The sequence below is a fragment of the Vigna radiata genome, chromosome 2, assembly GCF_000741045.1.
Source record: "Vigna radiata var. radiata cultivar VC1973A chromosome 2, Vradiata_ver6, whole genome shotgun sequence".
In the NCBI taxonomy this organism is placed as follows: Eukaryota; Viridiplantae; Streptophyta; class Magnoliopsida; order Fabales; family Fabaceae; genus Vigna; species Vigna radiata.
The window spans coordinates 1,124,719-1,149,377 of NC_028352.1; the positions used below are offsets into that span (position 1 = coordinate 1,124,719).

Sequence of the window (24,659 nt, forward strand, 5' to 3'; positions counted from 1 at the left end):
AACTGCAATACTTTGAATAAAATGTACCAAGTAATTAAAAGAACTTATCCATTGATCTAGAATAAACGAAAAACATTCCTCTAATTTATTTAACAGTGCAATTTTCTTCCAACTAAAGATTGAATCCCACTCTACAAAAGTAGGTCTAATTTTGTCTATAAGTATACACCATTAGCTCGTCATTTGGCATTCACTACAAAATCTCTCTATCAGTTTCCAAACTTGTTTTTTTCCCTTCTTTCAGTTTGTTCCTTTCTCACAACACAAAGTGAAACATCAAAATGTTTCCACAAACACCAACTATTTCACTTTTCATTGTCCTCTCTTCGTTAATCTTATGCAATGGCTATTACATAGAGGAGCCGCTTTACAAAACAAACTACAAACACTACCCTATGCATTATGGCAGATTCATCAAGAGAAAACATGAACATTTTGGTCTTATAACAAGGGCTAATAGAGTTGCCCCTCGTGGAACAGTTAGTGTTGATGATTTCGGAGCCAAGGCAGATGGAAGAGATAATTCCGAGGTAACATATCATGTTATCAGTAAAAAGAAAAAAACATGAATAAATTTAGTTCATTCTCAATCTCTTTCATCCTTCTGTCAACTTTTCTTCTTGCTCTTCAGGCATTTGGAAAGGCATGGAGTGAAGCATGTTCAAGAGGGTCTATCCTTGTGGTACCTGGAAATAGGATCTATCGTCTTAAGCCAACCACATTTTCTGGTCCATGTCGACCCAACACTGCCTTTATGGTCAGATACATTTTCTTTCTTAAATCTTTCTTTAAGAAATGAACTTTAAGCTTAAGTCAATCTTATAATTCAATTTGTAATCTAACATTTACACTCACTTATATATTGAAAATTAACTTTATCTCTGATCGATTGTAAACCGATTTTTCTATTGTCTGAATTCAACATGTAAGCTCTATGGCACAATCGAGGCATGGACTCAGATGTCGGCATACCAAGATAGACAACATTGGATTATGTTTGACAGTGTTTCAAATTTCAGAGTTGGTGGTGGTGGCACATTCGATGGCAAAGGAAAAAAGTGGTGGCAAAACTCCTGCAAAGCAACCACTAACCTTGTGAGTCACTGAACTTGTCTCTCTTGTCTCTCTTGTCTCTCTTCCAATAATTTTCATTATACTGCTTTTGTTGTTGTAATAATGAACACTGACATTGATTTCTTTCCTCTCCTTGTTTTTATTAACAGCCATGCAACGACCAACCAAGACCAAAGGTAAAACAGTATTCTTAATACTATGAAGTTTTATGAAGTTATATAAGGAAATGCAATTCCTAACTCTTACTTTTTCATGGAAATTTTTGATACATAGGCTGTGACTTTCTTCCAATGCAAAAATTTGGAAGTGAGAAACCTGATGTTCAAAGATGCACAGCAAATGCACTTAGTCTTTGATGGATGCTTCAATGTTATTGCTTCGAATCTGGTGATCAGAGCACCAGGGGACAGCCCCAATACTGATGGAATTCATGTCGCAGAGACACAAAATATTGTGATAAGCAATAGTCATATTGGGACAGGTAGGAACCTCAATAAATGGTGTGAAAAATTACAAAAAATAAAATGGCTATCGTTGAAAGTTTTAAATTTTGCAACTTTTTCTTGTTGAAGGTGATGATTGTATTTCGATAATAAGTGGGTCACAAAACGTTCGAGCAACAGATATCACCTGCGGCCCTGGACATGGAATAAGGTTAATTTTAAGATACATGAATATGTTATACCAGAAACAAGTTGTTTGGACTGGTTTTACTAAATTTTCTATGAAATGGAATGTTTGTTCTGTAGCATTGGTAGCTTGGGAGCTGATAAATCAGAAGCTGAAGTGTCCAATGTGGTTGTGAACAGAGCAACTTTAACCGGAACCACTAATGGAGTGAGAATAAAGACTTGGCAGGTGAAAGTTGGTTTTTTTATTTGAAAGTTAGTTTATTACTTATCAGACACTTCACAACTTTTGTTAGAGATATCTAATTAACTAGAAATAAGACAAATTGGATACAATAATTTGATACGATATCATTGAAGCTATTAAATTAATATCACTTTACAAGACAATTTTATTATTGACAAGTTAATACTCAAAAAAATATAGATTGATTTAAAGTAATCTTAAGTCGTTTCCCAACTAATACGGAATTGTTTTTCAATACTTGATTCTTATGAAAACTCTGAAAGATTAGTAAATGCTATGCAATGCTTAAAAATAAAAATGAGAAGTTATGTTAATGAAATTAATGTTTGAAGAATGTTTAAGTCTAATTGAAGAACAAATTGAGTCATCCAAAGTTTATCTTGACAAGATTTGATATTTGTTAGATCTATTGTGCTATAATCATCGGACCACCATTAATATCTAGATGGATATGGACTGATTGAAAAATAGATTACATGAGGTTAAAAATTAGAATAAAACTTTTGAAAGGAGGAATCTAAACTTGTGGAATAAGGTGGCTAAAACACGTTGAAGTTGACGAATGATACAAGAATATTGACAAATAGTGCATCCAAGGTTGAGAAATTTCCACCTTTTTGCCTCTAGTCTTCTTGACCATCCTTTGATTTGAACTAACAAACCATTGAACATGTTTTTTGGAAGTAGTTTTTTTTCTAATTGGCTCAAAGATGATCTTAGTCATGCTTTATTATGAATTTTTGACATTTTTTTTGTTTCACACGCAATTTTTCAATTGCTTTTGATGGAACTGCATGATGCACAAAAATGCTTTGAACACAACATAGGTCAATATTGTTCTTTTTAATAAAGTCAAAGTCTTTAACAATTTTTCATATTTCACGTGAGATTCTTAATTCTAGTTTACATTGAGCGCAATATTGAAGTGAAGCACTAAAAGCTTAAAATGGTATTCATTTAGACCACCCATAATTACGTGGGAAATTATTTGTTTATTGCATGTTAATTTTTACACCTATTCCTTTTATTCTATCTCAACACAGGGAGGCTCTGGTTATGCAAGAAACATCAAATTTTTGAACATAATGATGCAAAATGTGACAAATCCCATTATCATAGATCAATACTACTGTGATCAAACCAAGCCATGTCAAGAGCAGGTAACAATTTTTCAATCTGAATCAAAATTCATGGAGAGCAACTCTCTTTCTTTCTTAAATGTATGGTGAATGATCATAACATGTTTGTTGAAATTTCACACAGGACTCAGCTGTGCAATTAAGCAATGTTTTATACCAAAACATAAGAGGAACAAGTGCCTCAGAAGTGGCTATCAAATTTGACTGCAGCAGAGCAGTCCCATGCAGCCAAATCTACCTGCAGGATGTGATTTTAGAGCCACAAGGCAGAGGTGGCACCATTGCAACATGTGAAAATGTTAGATATGTGAACAGAGGAAAGTTTTTTCCTCAATGCACTCCATGAAAACAAATTCAACACCTGAAAAAGCTAGTGGTTCAAAAATTTCAAGTGTGGTTATATAGGTTGGTGTAATTGACGACTAGCTCAGCTGACTTTTTTGGCAGCTACTACTTTTAACGATAGTTTGGCAGTGAATATAGGGGAAAATGGGGCAAAAGGGATAAAGAATGTAACTATATACAATAAAGAAGGAATCATTCTTCAATGTTATAATCATATCAACTACCTACTTCCATTACATGAGATTTGAGAATTCATTTTTGTTTTCAACTACCTTAACTAACTTCAACCAGTTTCCAATGTCAGACTACTACTATTTGAACTTTAAACAGTTCTCAACTTTTGGGATAACAATTGAAAACATTTCTTCTTCCTTGGAAATAGGTTGGGGAAGTCTCAAGTAGTTCCATACAATAATAGTATTCTTGTCTACAAAGCCATTGAAAGTTGTTTCAATTCATCTAAACAATGCCTACAATTCTCTTAGGCTCACATGTAGACAATGACCAGAGAAAAAAATTCATAGTGGTGACAGATATAAGAACTTTTATGATGATGGGAAAAATAATTAAAATATATATATATATATATATATATATATATATATATATATATATATATATATATATATATATGTATATTGGTGTTAAAGAAACATTTATTGAAAAAAAGAACACACTACATAAATATAGGAGAAAATTATGTATCCATTACTAATACAAACAAGGCAATGACAGATTTTCCACAAACACTTATAACATAACATAGGATAAGTTACGTATGATAGTAAGAACTACAAAAAGTTGAACACTACATCTTATATTGCATAAAACTACAGTTTACACCCCAATTCCTTCTGAAAGCCCTGCTGCTGGAGGCAGAGAACGGAACAGCACATTGTCATAAAGAAGACCAGCTATAGTGGCACCGATCAAGGGTCCAACCCAATACACTGCTTGGTTCCTGAAAGAGCCTGCAATGGTTGCAGAGCCAAAAGCACATGCAGGGTTCATTGACCCACCAGAGAATGGACCTGCGGCTAAGACACCTGCACCAGCCACAAAGCCAACTACAAGTATGCCATTGGAACCCAGTGTAACACGCCTAGGATCCCTGGCTGCATACACTGTGTACACCAAAACAAAGGTCAGAAGACCCTCTAGCACTGATGCTCCAAACCCTGTCATCTCTTCTGCAATGGTGTAGGTTGGAACATGCTGAAAATACATAAATAGAAGAGAAATGAGCAAACAAGACTTACATTTACATGTTCAATGTTAGTGTAAAACAGTTTTACAAACTTATTCAATTCCAAGTCATCTATAAAGGTGATAGTAATTTTGGTAACTCAATTCTTAGTAGAATTTCACTTTCTTGTTCTGATAAACTAACAGAAACATGATAAGTTTTAACCTCTATATTATTTGGTAAGTTGGAATCATTACGTTAACCTCATGCTTATGAAAACTTATGAGGACACAGACACGAACATAAGGATATGGCTAAATTGCAAATGTACTAATTATACTAAATAATCTAAAAAAATCAAGTGAAACATTGAAAACAAAGGAATATGAAAATTGAAATGTGAAGGGTGAGAAATATATATACCATGCCAACAACAATGCCTCTTAGAACAAGGCAAGCCATAACAGAGGCTATAAGTTGAGCGACCCAGTAAAAGAGTGCAGTTGGTACACTAACGTGACCTCCCACTGCCATTGCAAAGGTCACTGCTGGGTTGACGTGTCCACCTGAGATCTCCCATGCATTATACAGAACACAAGACAAAGCAAAAGCACTTGCAATGGAAACCACAACCAGACTTGTTGGATTCAGTGAAGCATCAGGCATCAACTTCCCTGTCATTTCTCCAGCACCATTAAATCAAATCACAAAAAATTAAAATAGGAAAAATCTCATGTTAAGATGATGTAAGCCTGTTAGATTTTGGCATGCTCCATTTTCTAAAAAGATGAAGAGGGACATTAGTAAAAGGATTCATGGGGTGTAAGTTTTGAAGATGTTTTATTGCATGAACATTTATTGTTGCATTTCAAATGACTTACACTCTACGAGCATTAAACCATGCAAACAAAATGCAGAAATTCAAGTACAGTAACCAATGTCAGAGACATATATGCTACGCGGGAAACTGTTTATTCTATAAGAAGATAACTATATCAGACAAAACTAATACTTCTTGAAAACAAGAAAAACACAAGAATGGTTTTTTTATTACAATCATCACTATTAAATGGAAAAACACGACAATAAGGACATGTTAACTTAAGAAAAAATTGATTTGCACTAAAAAGAGAATTATTCTCTTGCACTGTTTGATGTTTACTACCCTGCAAGAATTGAATGCTCAATGCAGAAACGCGTATTGCTGTGTAACATGAAACTTGCAACCTGAATCCTTTTCATGCGTAACATATGCCATGAAAAAAGCCCACCATAGTGGATTTAGAAAGTGACCCAGTTCCCCTTTTATCTTCTTTTTTTGAAATTCCTATGAACAGAAAGAACACATATACTTAGAAATGTATTTATGGGAAAGAAAGGCAAAAGGGTACTGACGTGAGGACATTCCAGAGCCAACGACGAGAAAGACGTAGAAAAAAGTGGAGATGAACTCAGAGAGATAGGAGCGAAGTGCATGGCGAGTGATGGATTCATGAAAACGGGAAGTGACAATGGCAGAAGATGGAGCCATTTGTGATTGAAGGTGGCAGAGACACTGAGAAAACGGTATCAAGAGAAAAACTGATACGGAGAAATGAACAAGTTACGTTACATGTTACAAAAATAAGCATGCAGTTGGTAATGCTTCTTGAGAAAAAGACACGCCGTTTTCCAAACGATGTATGCATTTGAAAATAAAAACTAACCGTCTATAACTGCCGACCGATGTGGCGCCTTATCTGAGATCAACCTTCTGTTCGTGCTATTAACTGTAATATGTTATTTATTTGTGCAATTGTTTTTTTTTTAAGATTTTTTAGTCATTCTAAAAGGATGGAATATTTATTTGAATTGAATGAACCTGCAGCTAAAAGTAAACATTTTAAAATATTGAGAAGTCTTTTCTACATTTTAAGTTATTGAAGTTTAAAACTATTTTATATTTAAAAAAACTAAACATGTTCCTTAAAAATTTAGTTAGAATGTTTCATGTGTTTGAGACTATCATTCAATAAAAATAATAACTACTCAGAAAGATGTTCCTAAAATAATTTAACATTGGTTGACGATAAAATTACTTTATAATTAATTAATATCTTATAACTGTATTATAATTAATTTTAACTTCTTTAACTATCGTTTAAAGTATTTAAACTTGAGTTTAATCATTACACATTTTTTGCGTAAAAGTTAGAGATCTCGTTATAGTCTCAGTTTTTTATTTGAATTAAATTAATCATTCTTGTAAATGTAAAGATTATTATTATTATATTAGATACATAAATTTCATTTATTTTAGCATTAGAGAAATGTAAAGATTATCTAGATAATTTCCTAAATTTTTCTACGTAAAACAATATTCAACATATATTTTGACTAGTTTAAACTTTAATAAATATAATTTTTCCAATCTAATTACTTTCAATTTTTTTGATGTATCAAATAGAATTTAAAACTACGAATAAAACTTCATAATTTTAAATATAAATCAGGATTTAAAACAAAAACAAATTTTAATTTTAAATTAAATTTAATGACTATAAACATATTTAACTTGTTTTTTTAACTTTATTTTTAAGTAATCGATTGAATCTTCTTGCTAGATCATAACCAATTCCACTGGCACTATCTTAATTCGATCGAAACCCATCGATTGCTATATCGTTTCTCTGCCATGTTAAAATTCTCTCCTTTTGAAATGGTGACATCGTTGTACAACTCAGAAACTAATCACGATAATAATAAATGGAAAATGGGTTGCCGGATGATTTGGATAATGGTGGAAGAATCAAATCCGAATAGGATATAGCCAGCTCCCTCAAAAAAGAATAATAATACATAGAACAAACTCACAGTTCAAAAGTACCATTTGGGTCTCATTTCCTCTTCTTTCTCTGTTAATTCTACATACTGGTACCACTCTGCTCCAGCCTTGCCTACTGGTATCGGTGGCCTCACAAAAATCTCAACAGGTTTGGGGACTCGCACGACCAAAATCAATTCCTCAGTAGTCTCAACAGGTTTTGATTGCGAGATTTTGCGTGACCTACCAACTGGCTCGACAGTAAACCACCCTAGACCTGATATAGCTATATCACAAGCTGGTCTGCGCAACAAGAAAAACGAGGAATTCATTTAACTATTCATATATAAAAGCATTTTTTGCTTAAATGACATCAATCAATTGAAAGAATGAGACAAACGAGGTTTCAAAATTCGAATACCAGATTAAAAACTTTTACCTCTAAAAGCTGTTACCTATTACAGAACTAACACGGGATCATACCTTTCCACATCTTCGAATTTTATTTGCAATTTACGTTCTGATTCAAGTCCTTTCCAGCTTTCAACATTTTCTCCTCCACTTGGTGGAGTCAAGAGGACACCAAGTTCTTTCTGAGACAACAAAGAGAAACCATCATTCAAGGTCAGAAGTGGTGGTAAGATGCATAAACTTACAATTCTGAGAAAATTCCATAGTCTACTGCAATTCTACGTATTCACAACTGATAGTAGTTATAAATTCCACCATTGAGATAAAGTAAGGATCAGTTAAAATTATACATATACAGGTGATCTTTACGTAATTTTCATTCTACACATTTCATAATAAATCTTAATCATTTGATTCTATCTAGTAAGCATTGTCAGGACTGGTTGAGATTAATACAATGAAAATTACTTTAGTTCTATATGCAAATATAATCAATAGACAAAATCTTTCTAATGTGTTCACATATAATGACAATTTTGAGTTCATAAAGTATAACATATTTTATGAGAAAGGATATATATGTGACCAATGAAAGATTGTTAGTAATCTGGGTCATTCATATATATATATATATATATATATATATATATATGAATGATTCAAATTGTTAACCATATAACATGTTGACGTGGTCTATATAATATTATAGAATTGACATAGGTTGTTCACTTCTAATTACTCTAATAATTAGACAAAACATAAAACTATAGCTGCAGGAGTACCAAAAACTGTTCTTTTGTTCAGGAATAATGTTCAAGTGAACAGCAGAAAAGCTACAAACTGGTGGCAATAAATCCATATCACAACTCATTCTCAATTTTTTTATTACACGAGAAAAACTGAAGCAACACTATTTTTCCAATGATTCTTAGGATTGAACATACACTTGGTTGCCCAAATTTGCAAGCACATTCCCCATAAGTCCAGATGTAAGCAACAGAGTTGAGTTAAATCTCTCATGGTTTCTCCAAACACATTGAATCACAGTACCTGATAAAATTCATCTGCTTTCTCTGTGGGTACCATATGCATATGCAGTCCCTTGGGCCCATAAAATGTCAAACAAGTTTCTGGGAGAACCTGAAATTACGAGGACTGATGAAATGATTTAGACAAGGAAAGGGATTCAATTGCAAATTAAATAGTTGTATGACAAGATGAAAAAATTGTAAGTCTATAATCAAAACCTTCAAGACATCAATTCTAACAAGACCTCCCCAGAAAACTGAAAATGCATTCAAGCCATTCTCTGTGGAAGCTACTTGCTCTACATTGTCCGCAGATACCGAAGACCTCTAGCAATAACAACAAGGATGAAGTAAGTAGTAGCCATAATGGCAAAATGTCAAGTTGTGATCATAACATACCGGGAAAGAAATGCCCCTCAATCGGCTCCGAGGAGCAAGGGAAGGTAGATCTTTAGATTGAACAACTGCAGTTTGCCTATGGTGGAGATGAACTCCGGGAGTGTCATACAATTTCTGCATGAGTTTTGTCAAAATAAACAAATTAATAAATAAATAACCACAAGATTAAACAGCTGCCTATATATTTGGAGGATAAATGAAAAAAATAGGTCCCTGTACTATTTAAGAATTTTTAATTAGGTCTCTAAACTAAAATATATATATACATACATATATATATACATACATATATATATACATACATATATATATATACATATATATATATATATATATATATACACACACACACACACACACACACACACACACATATATATTTGGGTCTTTGCGTTGTAAAAAATTTGGAATGGGGTCCTAAAGTTAGTATAGCAACTTAAAAGGGCCGTAAAATGAAAACTTAAGGCAGTTTTACAAACCCTACAGACCCAATTTCTCAAAATTTACAAGATCAAGGACCTAATCAATGGTTGTTAATTAAAAATTTCCAAATACCTTAGGGACCAACTGATTAGTTTAACCATGTATTTATCATAATGACATACCCCTCCTCCTAGAAAAGCATTAATTTGAATTGGCCCTAGGGTAGTTCCAGGAACTGCAGATTGTATTGGTTTGTATCTTTGTGCAGATGCAGCCACGGGATCATTTATAGCCATTGTTTCTGACATCAAATATTAAAAATTCAGTATTGAAAAAACGTAAATCCTCGGATTTGCCTAAATTATAGGCAAAACAAGTGATGAAGAGATAATGAAGGGAGGCAATTTAATAAAAAAAACATTCAAAACATACACCGTCTATTTAAACATAGTCATTCAGGCTGTGTAAGAACCAAGCCAAAGGAAAAAAATAGTTCAGAAAATAGCTGCTATATAGTGCAAATCATACGTACAAGCCTACACTGTTTTGTATAGTTTGCATGGTGTTTAACCTGTTCGGTACTACTTTAAAACAACTAATGCTTGCATAATTCAGCATCCAAGGGATCGAGGTGTTCAAGCACAATGACCATATAGAAAAAATAATACCAAATTCTGTACAAGGCAGCACAGGAATTCAACATAATTAAAGCAATATATATTTAGCATTCACATCAATTTTCCAATCACTGAAAACGAACAGATCAAGTCCTAATATTTAGGTTTATGCTGAAATATAACTTACTTAATAAAGCATTGATGAAGGCGGATTTGCCAACATTTGCTGAACCCTGTAAAATAAATGTTGTAATTGATTGATGTCCAAGAAAAACTGATGAATTTAGGAGCTTAATGACCAAAGACGAAAGAATTTTATACACAAACACACATCAGGAACATTTAAGATTTGTATTATAAATGAAACAATAAAGCCCTATCTTCCAAAACTTTGAACTGAAATTTAGACTGCTACACGTTTTATATTAGGGAAAAAAATAAGAACCAAGTGAAATTTAACACCTGAATCCTCTCATTTCTGCATGAGATAAACCAGAGATATCACAAGCACATAAATTCCTTTGAGAATTCAATAAAAGCGCAAGGGTAGGAACATGAGCTCATGTGTCAATCATAACCTGCTTAAGAATATCAAACTTCCAATTCGTAGACTTACCAGAATGTAAACATCTCTTCCCTACAAAAATAAAAAAGAAATTTAAGTACAGAGAAAAAATAAGGAAATAAAAATTAAACAGTAACACAGGAATTGAAAAATATCAAATGTTTTAGGGAATTCAACATGCTTATCACAGACATTTCTTTTGCTAAAAATCAGCACTGTATCACTTGTATATAATTAATTATCATTAATGTAGTTGGTATTGAACTTAATGCTTTTGACAACAGGAAAAACAAAAAAGAAATGAGAATCCCGCTCACGCTTCCTATTCCAAGAATGTCTAAAAGCTATAGCAGCCTACAGCATACAACAAGTTCAATTAAAAACAAACATTTCAAATAAAAACCAAATAATAAGGATCAAGGTCACCCATAAGTGTCAACATTTCCAGAACAGATTCAACACCATAGGGTAACAAAGTTGAAGCCATCATAGATGTAAAATTTAAATGTAAAAAAGGTAGAGCCTTAGATGTGAATCATCATCTTGTGGCTGGGGCTGGGCTGGGGCTGTGGCTGGGCTAGAGCTGGGGCTGGGCTGGGGCTGAGGCTGGGCTGGGCTGGGACTGGGTTGGGGCTGTGGCTGTGTTGGGGCTGGGCTGAGACTGGGCTGGGGCTGTGGCTGGGCTGGGGCGTGGTGGGGCTGGGCTGTGACTGGGCTGAGGCTGGGCTGGGGCTGTGGCTGAGCTGGGGCTGTGGTGGGGCTGGGCCTGGGCTGAGGCTGGGCTGGAGCTGGGGCTGGGATGGGGCTGGGGCTGTGGTGGGGCTGGGCTGTGACTGGGCTGGGCTGGGACTGGGGCTGGGCTGGAGCTGGGGCTATGGTTGGGGCTGTGGCTGGGGCTGGGTTGGGGCTATGGCAGGGCTGGGGGTTGGGGCTATGGCAGGGCTGGGGGTTGGCTCACAGTTCCATCCTATTTTGACAGCACTAATCTCAAATAACCTCTTAAAACAGTAACAAAAGAAATAGGTAACCGTTAATGGAGAAAAGAACCTTCTTCTCTTTCTGGATTTCTGATATCACTCCAGTTACTCCAACCAATGATTTGGAACTAGTGAGGTGAACACTGAGAACACTGCAACGAATATCAGCAGTTGAAATTTGATGAGTTAAACTTTTCAACTTATGCCATAAAGTTTTCTTTAGTTAACATAAAAAAGAAAATTATATGAATTGTATTTTAAAGAAAAGCTTAACATCAAAAAGTATGTTGTTCAGGGAATGCGTTGTCATTCTGAACTCCTATTACGATATGATGGAACACAATTACACCAATTACAAAATACTTTAATTACACCAATTACAAAATACTTTAATTACACCAATTACAAAATACTTTAAGTAAATAATTAATTACAAATACTTTAAGTAAATAGATAATTTATTACATAAAAGATACCTACTTCAGCTTCTTTCTCATGGTAGCCTCTACAACCCAATCCCCTACACAGTTAAGATCAGTATCTCTTGGAAGGAGGTCAACCTACAAAGAAAATTATATTGAACATGAAAACAATATATCTTAAATTTAAACCTCATCATACATTTGCTAAAGAAAATTCTTATTAAAACAACAATAAGCTGCATGCATATCATTACCTTAGTCACCACCAGTATAATTGGGTTAGAACCAGCAAGATCTCGCACACGAGACAAAAAACTGCCATTGAAGTCAACAATATCAACCTAGAAGTAGTTACTTTGACAAGTTAGATGAAGAAGCTTCATAAATTTGATGTAAACAAAAAACACTTGAACCATAGCAGAACAAATGAAATCTTCTATGATGATTGAAATATCTTATGAGACAAGTTCGTCCGTTGGATAAAATGAGAGCATAGCATAGCATTTACAAAAGATAACATCTGCAACAAAATAAAACTGAAAACAGAACTAAATCTACTTAACATAATAATACTGGACCAACTATCGAAATAAAAACTAAACACAGACCAACTGCTACTGTCCGAGCTTAACAAAATAAAATCAGACTCAAATGAGTACTACATAATAAAACCAGAAAACAAATGCAGTTACAACAGACCCTGCTACAACTAACAAATAAAATAGAATTACTAGTAAATCCCAAAAATTTAAATTTATCCAACAATATTCATACTTAAGTTTAAAATTTTCTCCAGCTTTATCCTTCGAGCTTCTCTTTTTCTAAAAATAAACTGAATGTAAATTTCATTAAGAATCCATCCATTAATTAAATTAATGCTTCCTCAGAACAAAAATTATAAAATACCTAAGGTAAATACAATTGCAAAGCATTATACAACGGAATCCTATGTCTAATCAATTCTAGCTTCTTAAGGTCACTATTCAGTCTATTGAATTAAACAACTTGTTTACCAGTTTGACAATAAGAGCTTTCTCGTGACGCAAGTGAGCCAACTTCTCTCGAAGCTCTTCAGCGGTAACGAATAATTTACCGCCAGGGTATCCTCCGTGTCCTCCAACGGCAGTTATCATCTCGCCGTGCGACAAAAGCTTGCACCGTCTACACAGAACGGTTCTTAGCTGGTGGTGTTTCTTCTTCTGCAACATAAATCATCAGCGCACCGGAATTCAGCGACAGCCATTGTGTCAATGCATAGTGACACTTGCAAAATTGAAATCAGATTGAAGCATTACCAATTCATAGGTTTCAGGATCAACGTATCCAGGGGCGACGGCATCGGAAGTGTGCAACGGAGCGCCGCAGCCGTAGCAGGAAGCGACGTTTCGAGAAGCTTTTACAGCGTTATCTTCCTTCTTTTTCCTCTTCTTATTTTCTTTGAGGATGAGCTTGGCAGCTTCGTACGACTGTTGGCGTTCGAGAAACTTCTCTCCGGGCGACGGAGCGGCGGCGCCGGTACCTTCCGACTCGTCGGCGGGCAAACGCGATTTCTGAGAGCGTGAGAGTTCGCAGAGAACGAGGCCATGCTTGGTGGTGAGTAAATGTTGCGGGAATTTAGATTTGGGAAGAGAGAGAGGTGAGAGAAAACTGGATAGGGTTTTAAGCGCCATTGTCGCTGAGGTTTGTTGAAAGAAAATAGTTTCTATCTAGAAATGAATTGCCCTAAAAGCAACAAAGAAAGAAACCGGCTGCTGTGTTTGATTCAAATATTTAAATATAGTTAATTAATTAAACTAAATAAAATAACAAAAATATTTTATATTATTTTTAGGCGTTTACATAAAGGAAACACGTCTGAGTTTTTTATAATTTATTTTTAATTTAAGTATTATTATAGATAGTAATTTTATGATAACTTTATTTAAATAGTCATTAACTTTTGTGTGTGATTACATGCTGTTTCACAATAAAGAAAAAATTACACAATTTATTGTATGCAAAGAAGAATTACTTACAATGGAGTTTATTATGCTGTGAATGAAAATCATGTTTAATATGTTAAAAAAAAACATGTTATTATAATTACATATATTTCTCGTTAAATTGGTTAATGTGCTAAATTTTGTTTACAAAATTTTAGAAGAAGTTGTGAAAACATTTTATTTTAAACTAAACAAATAAAAACATGTTATTCGACTAGAGGAACAATCATAAGTATATAAAGAAACACAAACATAATTTGTAGGTAGTAGATAGTGTAATTAGTTTGTTAATCCTTGGGATCTATACATAATCTTGTTCAGTACAATATATTTTTTATTCATGATCTCAATTTGTATGAAAAACTTTTTATTTAATAAAATAATGTTATATTTTTTCTTTATTATATTTTTTTATTAATAATGCGATACATGTCTATAATCAGATAATTTTTATAGAACACAGAGACTTATTGGACTCAACGGATGTCTATCGACCCCATGGAATGAAAGGATTATATGGACAAAGACGAATTTAGCATATAAAATAATCAGAAAGATAATTATCACACACATATATATATATATATATATATATATATATATAAATCAACTGATCATTTTAATATTTTACTTTGTAGAGGATTTTAATTACGAAGAAATATACAAAAGCGTTGTATATATGTATATATTTTTTATAATGGGTATAAACAGTACAATCCATGTCATATTTTCAATAAAATTGTATTTTTTTATAAGTTTATTCATAAACTATAATAAGTAACTTTTTTAATTTTTTAATTTTAAAATTTTGTTTATTTATTTCCTTATATTTCCATTTTACAAGTTTTGTTTGAAAATGCCATGTACGCTATGGTTGAATTATACTTTTATTTATTCTCATGAGTAAAAGTGAAAGTGTGTTAATTCGTATATTTTATTTTAAATATAGTTATATAGATATTTAAGTACATTCGAAACGAGATAAATCTATTTTATTATACAAAATAAAATAAATTTCAAAATTGTAGTATTTAAATAAGGATCTTTACACATATTTTAATATTTTTGTTTAACAATTAAGAGGATGAAAGTTTGAAGATCTTTATTTTTGAAGGAAAATTTTATCTTAACTATTATACCAAATTTAAAAGATTTGATATTAGATATCTATATTCAAATAATGTAAAAATTCTCCATAAAACAGAAACAAATTCAAATAGTATAAATGACGACATCCAAAAAATATATATTTTAACTGTTAAATCCAAAAAATATATATTTTATCTACATTTCACGAGGAAAACAATCTATAACATTAATCTTACCTATAAAATATATTTTTTTAAAAAGATACTTATAAAAGTAAATAAGTTTTACTGTTTTGTTATTGATAATTCTTTTATTATGTAAATAGTTTATTATTATGAGTAATTATTTAAATATAAATTTTTTTACAAAAATATAAAATTAAAAAGATAATTGTGTATAAAAAAATCTTATCATAATATAAATAATTAAAAAACATTTTATAATTTAATAATTTTTTTGTTACAATAAGAAAAAAAAAAGTGAATATAAATACGCAATAAACAAATGTCGAGATTTTTAAAAAAGAGTTAGTTTACTTTGTTACTACATTGTACTTAGTCCCACTTTTTTCGATTTTTAATTCTGGAAATTATTCACTTTGTAGAGTTCAAGGAGGTTAGATCAGTAAATCAAACAAATATTTTAAAAAAAAAAGAAACAAATATAAACCATAAACAAAAACAGTTAATATTATAACAGAGTAAAAATCACATTGAATAATAGTTGTTGAATTATAACAAAAATAATTTCGTTGTCCCAGCCTGGACATTTACACAGAAAAGTGAAAAATAATTTCTAACGTTTCTAATAAAAATTTTAGGCTAAGAATTACATTAAAGAATCAAAGAAAGTAAGTTTTCACAAGAATTTGATTATCCTAATTAGTTTTCGATCAAAAATTTGAGATGACGCGATGCTCTGAAAATTAAGAATCCGAAACGCCTATCACTCACAGTATAAACATGGCTCAGCAGAGGTTGAAGCAAGAATGGAGAAGCCTGAGGAAGCTGAAGCATCGACCGAAGAAGGAGCTGCTGCGCCTTTTCTCTCTTTTCCTCTCTTCTTTCAATTCTCTCGCTCTTCTCATCGACTCAATCACGTCCTCTTTATACATAAACTCGTTTAGTTCCGTGTAATCTTCGTACCCATAGAACACGTCTCCCACGTTACACACATTCAGGTTTCTCCTCTCCCACGCCATCCTTCTGTCACAAAAACCCTCGATGTGATCTTCTTCCCACTCTCAACCCTCGCACTTCTCGGTTTGATCTTCGCTCGTTCCTTATACTGATACTTATACGGCTTTATCAAATCTTTTTGTAGACAAACGATAAGAAAAATCTTAACAGAAAAACTTTAAACCAAACAGAATATCGTAAGAGCAAGAATCTAGTGTTATTTTTATAAAATTACACAAATCATATCTTTAATCTTCACAAGTTAATTTAAATTGTTTTTTTTTAATTTAAATTAAAAGATAAGATAATAGTACCTTAGTTTTTAGCTTTTGTCATACGTGTAATTTGTACGGTTAATAATAATGTATATATTTACAAAAATATTTAATTATTATTTCTTTTAGTATAATAATTATTGAAGTATAAATAAATTACGGTAGTGTGATCTAATAATATCTTTTAAACAGGTAGAAGATTTATAATTTAATAATGATTCATAATTAAACAATGATAATGAGTAATTCTTATAATTATTGCGTCTAAATCAAAGGAGAGGGAATGGTAACCTAATAATTATCTGAACGATACAAAAGGATGAATTAGGATACGAGGCAGAGGAATTGATGAACAGAAGAAAACAGAATCCAAACCTAACTAAGTAATTTACAGTGTATGATCTAGAGATTGCGAATGAAAAAGTAAGAAAATGAAAAGCAGAAAGTAGTTACAAGAGATTAAGGGAAGTGAAGAATGTCAGAAGTTGATGAAACCACGGAGGAGTGTGAAGAACTCTAAGCATGAAAGGAAGAAGGAGAAGCAGCGGTTTTTCTGTCTGCGCTTCAGGTCTTTGGATTCAAGTGCTCTTTTCATCGACTCAATCACATCCTCTTTATACATGTCGTCGTTCATTTCTTTGTGGTCGTCGTTGCCGTAGAATACGTCGTCGTCTCCCATACCCTTCTTGATCAATTTTCTCACGAGACGGGGAAAGAAGAAGAATGATTGGATTTGCCAATCCCTTACTGTGATCCCTGTTGGCACAGTCAACGCCCACACAAATTCCTTTAGCTGTGGATAATGACGACCATATTTTTGTTTTCTCTTTATTTATTCATGAGTTGAGTATAAGCTTTTTATCTTGTTTCTAAATCAACGGGGCGAGCATAATCTTACTGCGACTTCAATCAATTTGATAAAATACGCTTGTCAATTGGATTATTTCTGGTTAAACTTCGTGATGATGTGTAATAAAAATGGGATATGGATAAACACAACAACACAGAAAGACAAGGATAATATTAATTACACTCAATTGTTGCGTTTAATAATCTTTCACCACCGCCCTGACCGCATAACGATGTTTTAAAATATTCAATAACTGGTGAGGATTATAAGTCGCAACTACCCAATGAACTAGTCCTGATGATTATTTCATCTGTTTTACTAAATTATACTGTTTTTGATGGTTATTTATATATTTTAAATGAATGAAAAATAATTGTAAAATGTATAATCCATATACTTGTACTATAAGAAAACTCGAGAAATGTAAAACTTTTGTTCATTTAATTATTTGTTTGGAAGCTTTTATCAAATAAAATGTGATGTATTAAAAAATATTAGTTATTGGGACCGCAAATAAAATGTACCATTTGTTAAAAATGAGTGTCCAAATTCGTTTTGATTTATACCTAACGTAGCCCACTTGTTTAGTTTTTGTTTTATTTATCATACATTACATACATTGGATTAGTCACATACAAACATAGAGTTCATTGGCAGGTTTCACTTTTCTTGGAACCAAGTCCCGGTTTCTGTGCATAAATAAATCCAACACAGTGAATGATCAATTAGAAGCTGATTTTTTTTTAAAAAAAAAAAATATTCAGCTTTTAACATCTCGACTGAAATAAATAAATAAATACGAAAAATAAACCAAAAAAAAAAAACACTAACAGTTGTTGCATGATGTATAATGGTTGAAGCAGGAAAATAAATTTAAAACTAAAGATTCGGTATAATTAGGCTGTATAAAGTCGAAAAAAGTTATGTTTATGTGATAAACCTACATGTGAATCGTCCAATGAAGCAAGAAGAAAGAACTCCAGTAAAAGGTCAAAAGAAAAAAAAAAATCCCTATTAAGAACGCATGGTATCCCAACCTCATGATATTAACAATGCTATGTCTTCCTTATACAGCCTGTATCTCCAAATCAGTATGATCGCTATTGTTGGGTGAAGATGTTTCAGCAGTTTCCTTCTCATCTGTAGATTTCATCTCTTGAATGGGAGGAGGGTTTACAACAGTCATTTCTGAAAACATATTGTCTGAGAGCCTTCCATTCATCTCCCTGTGTTCTTGACACAAGGCACACCAGTGCAAGCAGCAATGCACACAACATGCATTACACGGTGAATTCTGCAATCATAAAACATGTAAAATTAAAAATCAAAGGAAAAACCACACGAAAGAATTAACCTTTTTTCTTTTCCTCAGCACAGGACAGAATTAACTAAATCATGTATGCACCAGTATTGAGTTTCTAAGAAACACAACAAATGCTATATAGGCTGAATTTGACCTTCTGAAATCCTCAAGTGTGCCAATCACAGCCATTAGGCTTTTGATCTGGTGGTGCTTGCCTAATGTCGAGGTTCTTACCCCACATTAAAATGGTCATGTTCTCATAAATGATGCAAAATGTCTAAATACATTGTCCCGAATGACAAACGCCACCATTAAAAAACAAGGAAGAGCAGTTCTACAGTTGCATCAGATAGGAAAGAGAATACATGTCTGGCATTGTAGTATAAAGAAAACAGAAAATAACACTACAAGTTTTTCAGGATTTCATAGTTAGTTAATTATATTGGAGATATCATGTCTATATAGGTCCCCTTCCTATGGTGTAGTTCAAAATATGCATCCACTTCCATAAAAATTGCCCTGTCACCATATTGTTCAAAAAGAAATTAAAAGCAGGTTTTCAGACAGAATAAACTCCTAACTAAAGGACATGTTGTTACCCGCCTTGAAGCAAATCTAATAACTACTAGAGGGATATCTCATATAGACCACTCCATATTTAACTTGACAATTTGTCCTGATGAAAAAATATTTTCAAGATATATATATACCTTCAAGTGATATTTCTTCTGTAAGGATTGCCGCACTTGACCAGTGTGAATGCCACACATCCACCATGTAAAAAATAAACCCTCAACAATGAGACATACAGTCCCTGGGTCAACAGGAAAGAAGGAAGTTGCAGCTGCAGTTGCTATTGCCAGAGAAATGCCACCTTCAATAAAAATGGCATGACAAATGCATGGCCCAGTCCAAGGAGTGTCTTCCTTCAATCTTTCTACATTGCGCCCAAATAATACACAAGGACAAAACAGTCCAGTCAAGCCTGTAATGAAGACCAAAAACATGTAAAAGGTAGCAACTACCCACTATAGTATGTCAAATGCCAACAACATGCAAACTCCTCCTATATCTCCTTCACATTGAAGTTTAAGGCATAGCCCCCCAGCCATACATATATTGAAGATACTTTAACTGAAAGAGAACAACTTGGTCAAAGGAAGTCTATAAAAAGTCATGTGGTACTGATGCTCACTCTTTACTTTAGTATCAAGCAAGACAACTAGTTAGCTTAGCATTAAGTGAATTCAAGGATCTACATTCTAGCCTTATATAGTTAACTTTAAATCGCATCAATTAGAAACATTTACTTTGGCAAAAGAAAACGCATGGAAGCTATTCACGCGATGACCACTCCAAAAACCTCAGTTGACTAATCTAGAATATATCATAGTTACAATCCTAATACTAGTACAATTTGGGAGCTTCGTCATGCATTAACTTACAGCTTTCTCTGTCTTCAGCACATCCAAAGATCCCAGTCATCCAAGGTTCATCCGCAGGAGGTGCATAACTTTCAGGTAGCGGCTGTCTACATTCAGGGCACTTGCGAACATCCAACTGAAATTCATCACAGGTCAATCCAAAATGATTTAGAAATTCATCATATATTAAGATTAACACGATGTTACATTTTAAATGTATCAAAATAAAATCGTTTTATTAACGCCTAACTTTATAAGATTTACATTATAGCTGAACAGTCAAATCAACAAAAAAAGGTGTAAAGTAAGAATGTTAAGAATTACACTATTTTAAAACGATCCAATATCTCTCTAAACACAAGTATACAATTAAATTTGGAGTTTTAATGATCAATTTGTGGGGTTGGCGCACGTTTGCGGTTCCTAGACTTAATTCCACGCTAGTAAGGGAATTCAGAGCGTATAGTGTAAAACACCGGACAAATTAAAAAGAAACGAGTGAAGGTTTAAGGAATGCGGCCTAAAACAAAAAGAAATTATTGGCATTTGATAGAGTGCATGCATGACTGCAATTGCAAACTAATTAACAGAACAGAGTATGTATCCCCTTTGTGATTTCTTCGCTAGCGGTAGAAGTGGAACATAATCAGTGAAGAACCCTTGAACACGGTTTCCCCGTAATCGTTACACATACAAATTTGGGGAATAAAAGGGTTAATTGAGAGAAAAAGTGGAATCGTTACCTGAGGAACCTGTATTGGCTGATTGAGTTCGCCAGGGGTAATATCTTCGAGAGGTGTCTGATCTTTGGTCAACTTCACATAACGCGATTGCTTCCGTTCTTCCATCTCCCCAATTCCACGATTATCAACGCCAAAACGATGCAGTTTAGACGCCGAGAAAAGCAGAGCCAGAAAACGGACAAGATCTGAAGAATTTCGGAGCAACAGAACAACGATGTTCTAGATCTCGTCTCGGACTTGGAAGAAGAAAACGAAGGAAACAGCGTTGGAACGCTGCTCACTCTAGTCAACCCTCCTCGGTCATACCTTTTATTTATCGCCTCTTATTCAGGTAAACTTTGTTTTCTTTTTTATAAAAAATATGTCGGTAAATATTAAAAATTTTATTAATTTTTAAAAAAAAATTAAAATAAAAACAAAAATATTTTTTTAGTGTTGGATTAGTTATATTTTTTGGTTTCTAAACTTTCGTATAAATACGAGTTGTCTATTTTTTTAAATTTGTATACATTTTAATAATAAAATTAAAATATACATAGATATATATCTTTTTTAACTAAATAAAATTAATTTGTTTGAGTTTATTAAACGATGTTTTGAAAAATATTATTAAATTAAAATAATTATATATATATATATATATATAATTTCAAAAATAAAAATAAAATCAAATTTCAATTTCACTTCTAATAATAAAAATATATTTAATACTTTACATATTTTAAAATATCGCTTTTTTTACCATTATGAAAAATAAAATCTAAAAACAGTTTTGTACTTTTTTATAATGTTATATTTGACTTAAGTTATTTAAAATACGCCTTTACTACATCTTAAATTACATTAACAGCTGATAGTTGAATCCTTATATTTTATTAAATACAATAGAAACTTATGCTATTGTCAATTTTGGCGTAAATGAATATTTATTATTTTCTCTTCAAACTTGTCACGTTTCACTATATAAATTAATCAGAACCATAAATGCATGACATTAAAATTGACTGGGAAAACGTTCTGCCTATACGAAAAAATTAATTTTTTATAGATGTAAAGAAAGAGAAAAATTAAAAGGTAAAATAATAGATATAAAGTAAGTATAAAAATTTGCTGAGAGTGAAAGATAATGGTATAAATTATATGGAGATGTTGTATCACATGTCTCTCAGATTCAACTGCGGTTTTGTGACAGAAACTCTGTCATATTTGTGACAGAAACTCTTTCGTGTTGCTAAGTCGAGATTGGAAAGTTGAGATTTGTGATTCAGTACCAGTTCAGAGATTTATCATTAACTTGGATTGATATCTGAGTATATATAATCTGTGCCTTGTGATTCTAACGACACAGAAACACTGGTTTACAGTTGAATTTGAAGACGATGATAAGAAAAAGCACGTAATCAGAGTATTTAATTAGCATGTAAAAAATTACAGCATGGTATTGGAATGAACTAAGACATTTTACTATGAAGGCCAATTTCTATACCAACCAGCCCAAGCAGAAACCAAGCCACTGATGCCAAGAGTGACAGTGTGGTTGCAGAAGGGATTCGGCTCAATATCTGCTATTGCTATGAACAAATCCGCAACATTAGCAGCCACAGCCATTAGCCTCATAATTCTATCAACTCTGATCTCCTTAATCTTTTTCTCTTCTTCCACTGCTTTCTCCTTGCTGCTTCTCAGCACTCTCTCTGCCTTAACCCCTTTTCTAAGCATAATGAAATCAGATATGATGAAGAAAACATACCCCACAGACTCACCAAACGCTGATATGAAGCTCATCCTCCTAGCCAAGTTTCCATCTATGGTCCCAATTCTCGCCAACCAAAGAAAGTGGTCGAAGAAGAAATACACCATCTCTCCTGCATTAGCAAACACCGCAAGTAACCTCAGGGAAAGAGTGGAACCAGGGTTTCTGCGAAGAACGTTGAAGCCAGTGAGAAACCTTCCAGTTCTGAAGGCTTTTCTGCTGAGTCCTGCGGCCACTTCCCATTGCTTGAACCTCTTGGAAATGTCAGGGTTCGTGGCTTCCACGTGCCAGTTCACGAGCTTCGACACGTACTGGAAGGTCTTCACGAGCTTGTCAATGCCATCTCTCTTGGCTAGGAAGATAACCAGTTTGTCCACTGAGTCATTCATCGTGGGGATGTGGTTGTGTTCATGAAGCAATAGTTTGTGTTTGGTTGTTCCAGAAAATGTTAACTTTAGTCACAGATGAAGCTGGTTTTTGGATAAGAGAAGCTTGTGGTTACACTTTGTTTTACTTCGTGCCACCATTCATTTTTTGCTGTTCTTGGAATTTTCTGAGCATTTATTAAGACACTTTGTTTTGTTCTTATTCTTATGCTTATTATGGCTACGTGTTCATGCATCTATTCTTCTCCTCTCATCTCATCTTAATAATATATTTATATTTATTATTTATTATTTATTTTTTATTTGTTCTCAAATTAATTATTTTCTCCGTTTCAATTATAATAAATGCATTTATTAATACACACGTTATTTTTGTAACTTTATTTATCGTATTTACATTTACTTGTCTTTCTATTTAATCTCTTTCAGAGAAAGAAAAAGGAAGATTGTTGTGAAATTTAAAAAATAAATTGAGAAAGAAATAAGGAAAACCCTTTTATATATATATAGATTTTCTTTAATATGTTTTTAATTTATTTTTAAATTTATTTATAAATTAAAGTAGTTATTTTATCATCTTTATTTTTTAAATGACCGTTTTTTTTAGTTTAATCATTTTTGTAAATTAACCATTATATAGCTACCTATAAAATAAATAAAAAAATATTTACAATAAAATCATAAAATGTATTTATATTTAATTTTACGATAGTAATTTTATTATTTTTAATTTTAATTACTATCAGAAAAATGAACCATAAATTGTGTTTTAATAGTTTTTATTAATATAAATTATTTTATTCTTTAAATTTTGTATCTATTTTTTATAGATTTAATAATATTTTAATGTTAATAATAATTTATTTATTTATTTTAATAATAATAATCATATGTGTGTACGTGTGTGTGATGAATGCTATTATACATCATACTTTATCTTCTACAAATATTTTCTTGAAGTATGAAATCGAAATAAGTCAACACAATCCCCCTCTTGGCAATTACTTACAGCAGTGTTACAATTAATGAACCATAAAAACTTTCCTTTATTTATTTAATCTTTATCTTCTCTACTAATTCTTATATGAATGTTTTAGTATCATTTTATGTGATTCTTTTAAATATTCTAAATTTATAATATCCTTTCCAATATTAACAAATTTCATCTATTGAGTTATCGAAATTTAAATTGGAAAACATCTTTTATATCTTTTTGAAAATGTGCATTATAATCAAGTTTTTACTTAATCTTTTAATCATTATAGATATTTTTCACTATTAATTTTATGAAAGTATTCTGTTTTGGCACTCGTAGAAAATTACTATAATTTGTAATATAATATTTGTTATTATTATATTTTTTAGTAAATATTTAAATTTACGCGAGTAGAAAATTAGAAAAAAAAAGTAA

General features: G+C 32.4%; 5 protein-coding genes across 6 annotated transcripts; 1 reads left to right on the plus strand and 4 right to left on the minus strand.

Annotated features, from left to right (window-relative positions):
• The first annotated feature begins 140 nt into the window (after positions 1-140).
• On the plus strand, positions 141-3,842 carry LOC106779396 (polygalacturonase). Its single transcript, XM_014667496.2, has 9 exons — positions 141-530; positions 632-757; positions 931-1,095; positions 1,224-1,250; positions 1,348-1,555; positions 1,647-1,728; positions 1,824-1,932; positions 2,994-3,110; positions 3,214-3,842. The coding sequence occupies exons 1-9, from the start codon at positions 282-284 to the stop codon at positions 3,433-3,435; spliced, it is 1,305 nt and encodes a 434-aa protein (XP_014522982.1). The 5' UTR covers positions 141-281; the 3' UTR covers positions 3,436-3,842.
• A 264-nt stretch (positions 3,843-4,106) lies between these two features.
• LOC106779593 (probable aquaporin TIP5-1) lies at positions 4,107-6,579 on the minus strand. Of its 2 annotated transcripts, XM_014667738.2 has the most exons (4): positions 6,327-6,579; positions 6,016-6,201; positions 5,044-5,294; positions 4,107-4,649 (listed from the first exon to the last, which is right to left on the minus strand). In XM_014667738.2, exons 2-4 carry the CDS (start codon positions 6,149-6,151, stop codon positions 4,272-4,274), a joined length of 765 nt encoding a protein of 254 aa, XP_014523224.1. In that variant the 5' UTR covers positions 6,152-6,201; positions 6,327-6,579; the 3' UTR covers positions 4,107-4,271. The 2 variants fall into 2 exon arrangements, with proteins under 2 accessions (XP_014523224.1, XP_022632902.1); XM_022777181.1 differs by lacking the exon at positions 6,016-6,201 and having other exon boundaries at positions 4,108-4,649.
• Positions 6,580-7,273: 694 nt separating this feature from the next.
• On the minus strand, positions 7,274-14,009 carry LOC106779222 (NO-associated protein 1, chloroplastic/mitochondrial). Its single transcript, XM_014667295.2, has 13 exons — positions 13,561-14,009; positions 13,279-13,464; positions 12,520-12,606; positions 12,324-12,403; positions 11,914-11,995; positions 10,918-10,938; positions 10,489-10,534; positions 9,867-9,985; positions 9,262-9,375; positions 9,082-9,189; positions 8,885-8,974; positions 7,907-8,016; positions 7,274-7,726 (listed from the first exon to the last, which is right to left on the minus strand). The coding sequence occupies exons 1-13, from the start codon at positions 13,933-13,935 to the stop codon at positions 7,477-7,479; spliced, it is 1,668 nt and encodes a 555-aa protein (XP_014522781.1). The 5' UTR covers positions 13,936-14,009; the 3' UTR covers positions 7,274-7,476.
• Positions 14,010-18,507: 4,498 nt separating this feature from the next.
• LOC106779603 (cell number regulator 6) lies at positions 18,508-21,424 on the minus strand. Its single transcript, XM_014667749.2, has 4 exons — positions 21,110-21,424; positions 20,388-20,502; positions 19,653-19,927; positions 18,508-18,933 (listed from the first exon to the last, which is right to left on the minus strand). The coding sequence occupies exons 1-4, from the start codon at positions 21,212-21,214 to the stop codon at positions 18,706-18,708; spliced, it is 723 nt and encodes a 240-aa protein (XP_014523235.1). The 5' UTR covers positions 21,215-21,424; the 3' UTR covers positions 18,508-18,705.
• Positions 21,425-22,422: 998 nt separating this feature from the next.
• On the minus strand, positions 22,423-23,387 carry LOC106779646 (peroxisomal membrane protein 11B). The gene has a single exon (XM_014667806.2). The coding sequence runs from the start codon at positions 23,249-23,251 to the stop codon at positions 22,574-22,576; it is 678 nt and encodes a 225-aa protein (XP_014523292.1). The 5' UTR covers positions 23,252-23,387; the 3' UTR covers positions 22,423-22,573.
• Between the last annotated feature and the right edge of the window lie 1,272 nt (positions 23,388-24,659).

Coding starts and splice junctions, on each gene's coding strand:
- LOC106779593 (XM_014667738.2), bottom strand. CDS start 6,151: ATGGCTCCATCTTCTGCCATTGTCACTTCCCGTTTTCATGAATCCATC. Junction 5,295..6,015: donor TGGCTCTGGAATGTCCTCAC/GTCAGTACCCTT, acceptor GAGAAATGACAG/GGAAGTTGATGCCTGATGCT. Junction 4,650..5,043: donor GAGGCATTGTTGTTGGCATG/GTATATATATTT, acceptor ATGTATTTTCAG/CATGTTCCAACCTACACCAT.
- LOC106779396 (XM_014667496.2), top strand. CDS start 282: ATGTTTCCACAAACACCAACTATTTCACTTTTCATTGTCCTCTCTTCG. Junction 1,096..1,223: donor GCAAAGCAACCACTAACCTT/GTGAGTCACTGA, acceptor TTTTATTAACAG/CCATGCAACGACCAACCAAG. Junction 1,933..2,993: donor TGAGAATAAAGACTTGGCAG/GTGAAAGTTGGT, acceptor ATCTCAACACAG/GGAGGCTCTGGTTATGCAAG.
- LOC106779603 (XM_014667749.2), bottom strand. CDS start 21,214: ATGGAAGAACGGAAGCAATCGCGTTATGTGAAGTTGACCAAAGATCAG. Junction 19,928..20,387: donor TGCTGAAGACAGAGAAAGCT/GTAAGTTAATGC, acceptor TCTTCATTACAG/GCTTGACTGGACTGTTTTGT. Junction 18,934..19,652: donor AGAAGAAATATCACTTGAAG/GTATATATATAT, acceptor TTATGATTGCAG/AATTCACCGTGTAATGCATG.
- LOC106779222 (XM_014667295.2), bottom strand. CDS start 13,935: ATGGCGCTTAAAACCCTATCCAGTTTTCTCTCACCTCTCTCTCTTCCC. Junction 10,535..10,917: donor GAAGAGATGTTTACATTCTG/GTAAGTCTACGA, acceptor TTTATTTTACAG/GGTTCAGCAAATGTTGGCAA. Junction 9,190..9,261: donor TGAGGGGCATTTCTTTCCCG/GTATGTTATGAT, acceptor TGTTATTGCTAG/AGGTCTTCGGTATCTGCGGA.
- LOC106779646 (XM_014667806.2), bottom strand. CDS start 23,251: ATGAATGACTCAGTGGACAAACTGGTTATCTTCCTAGCCAAGAGAGAT.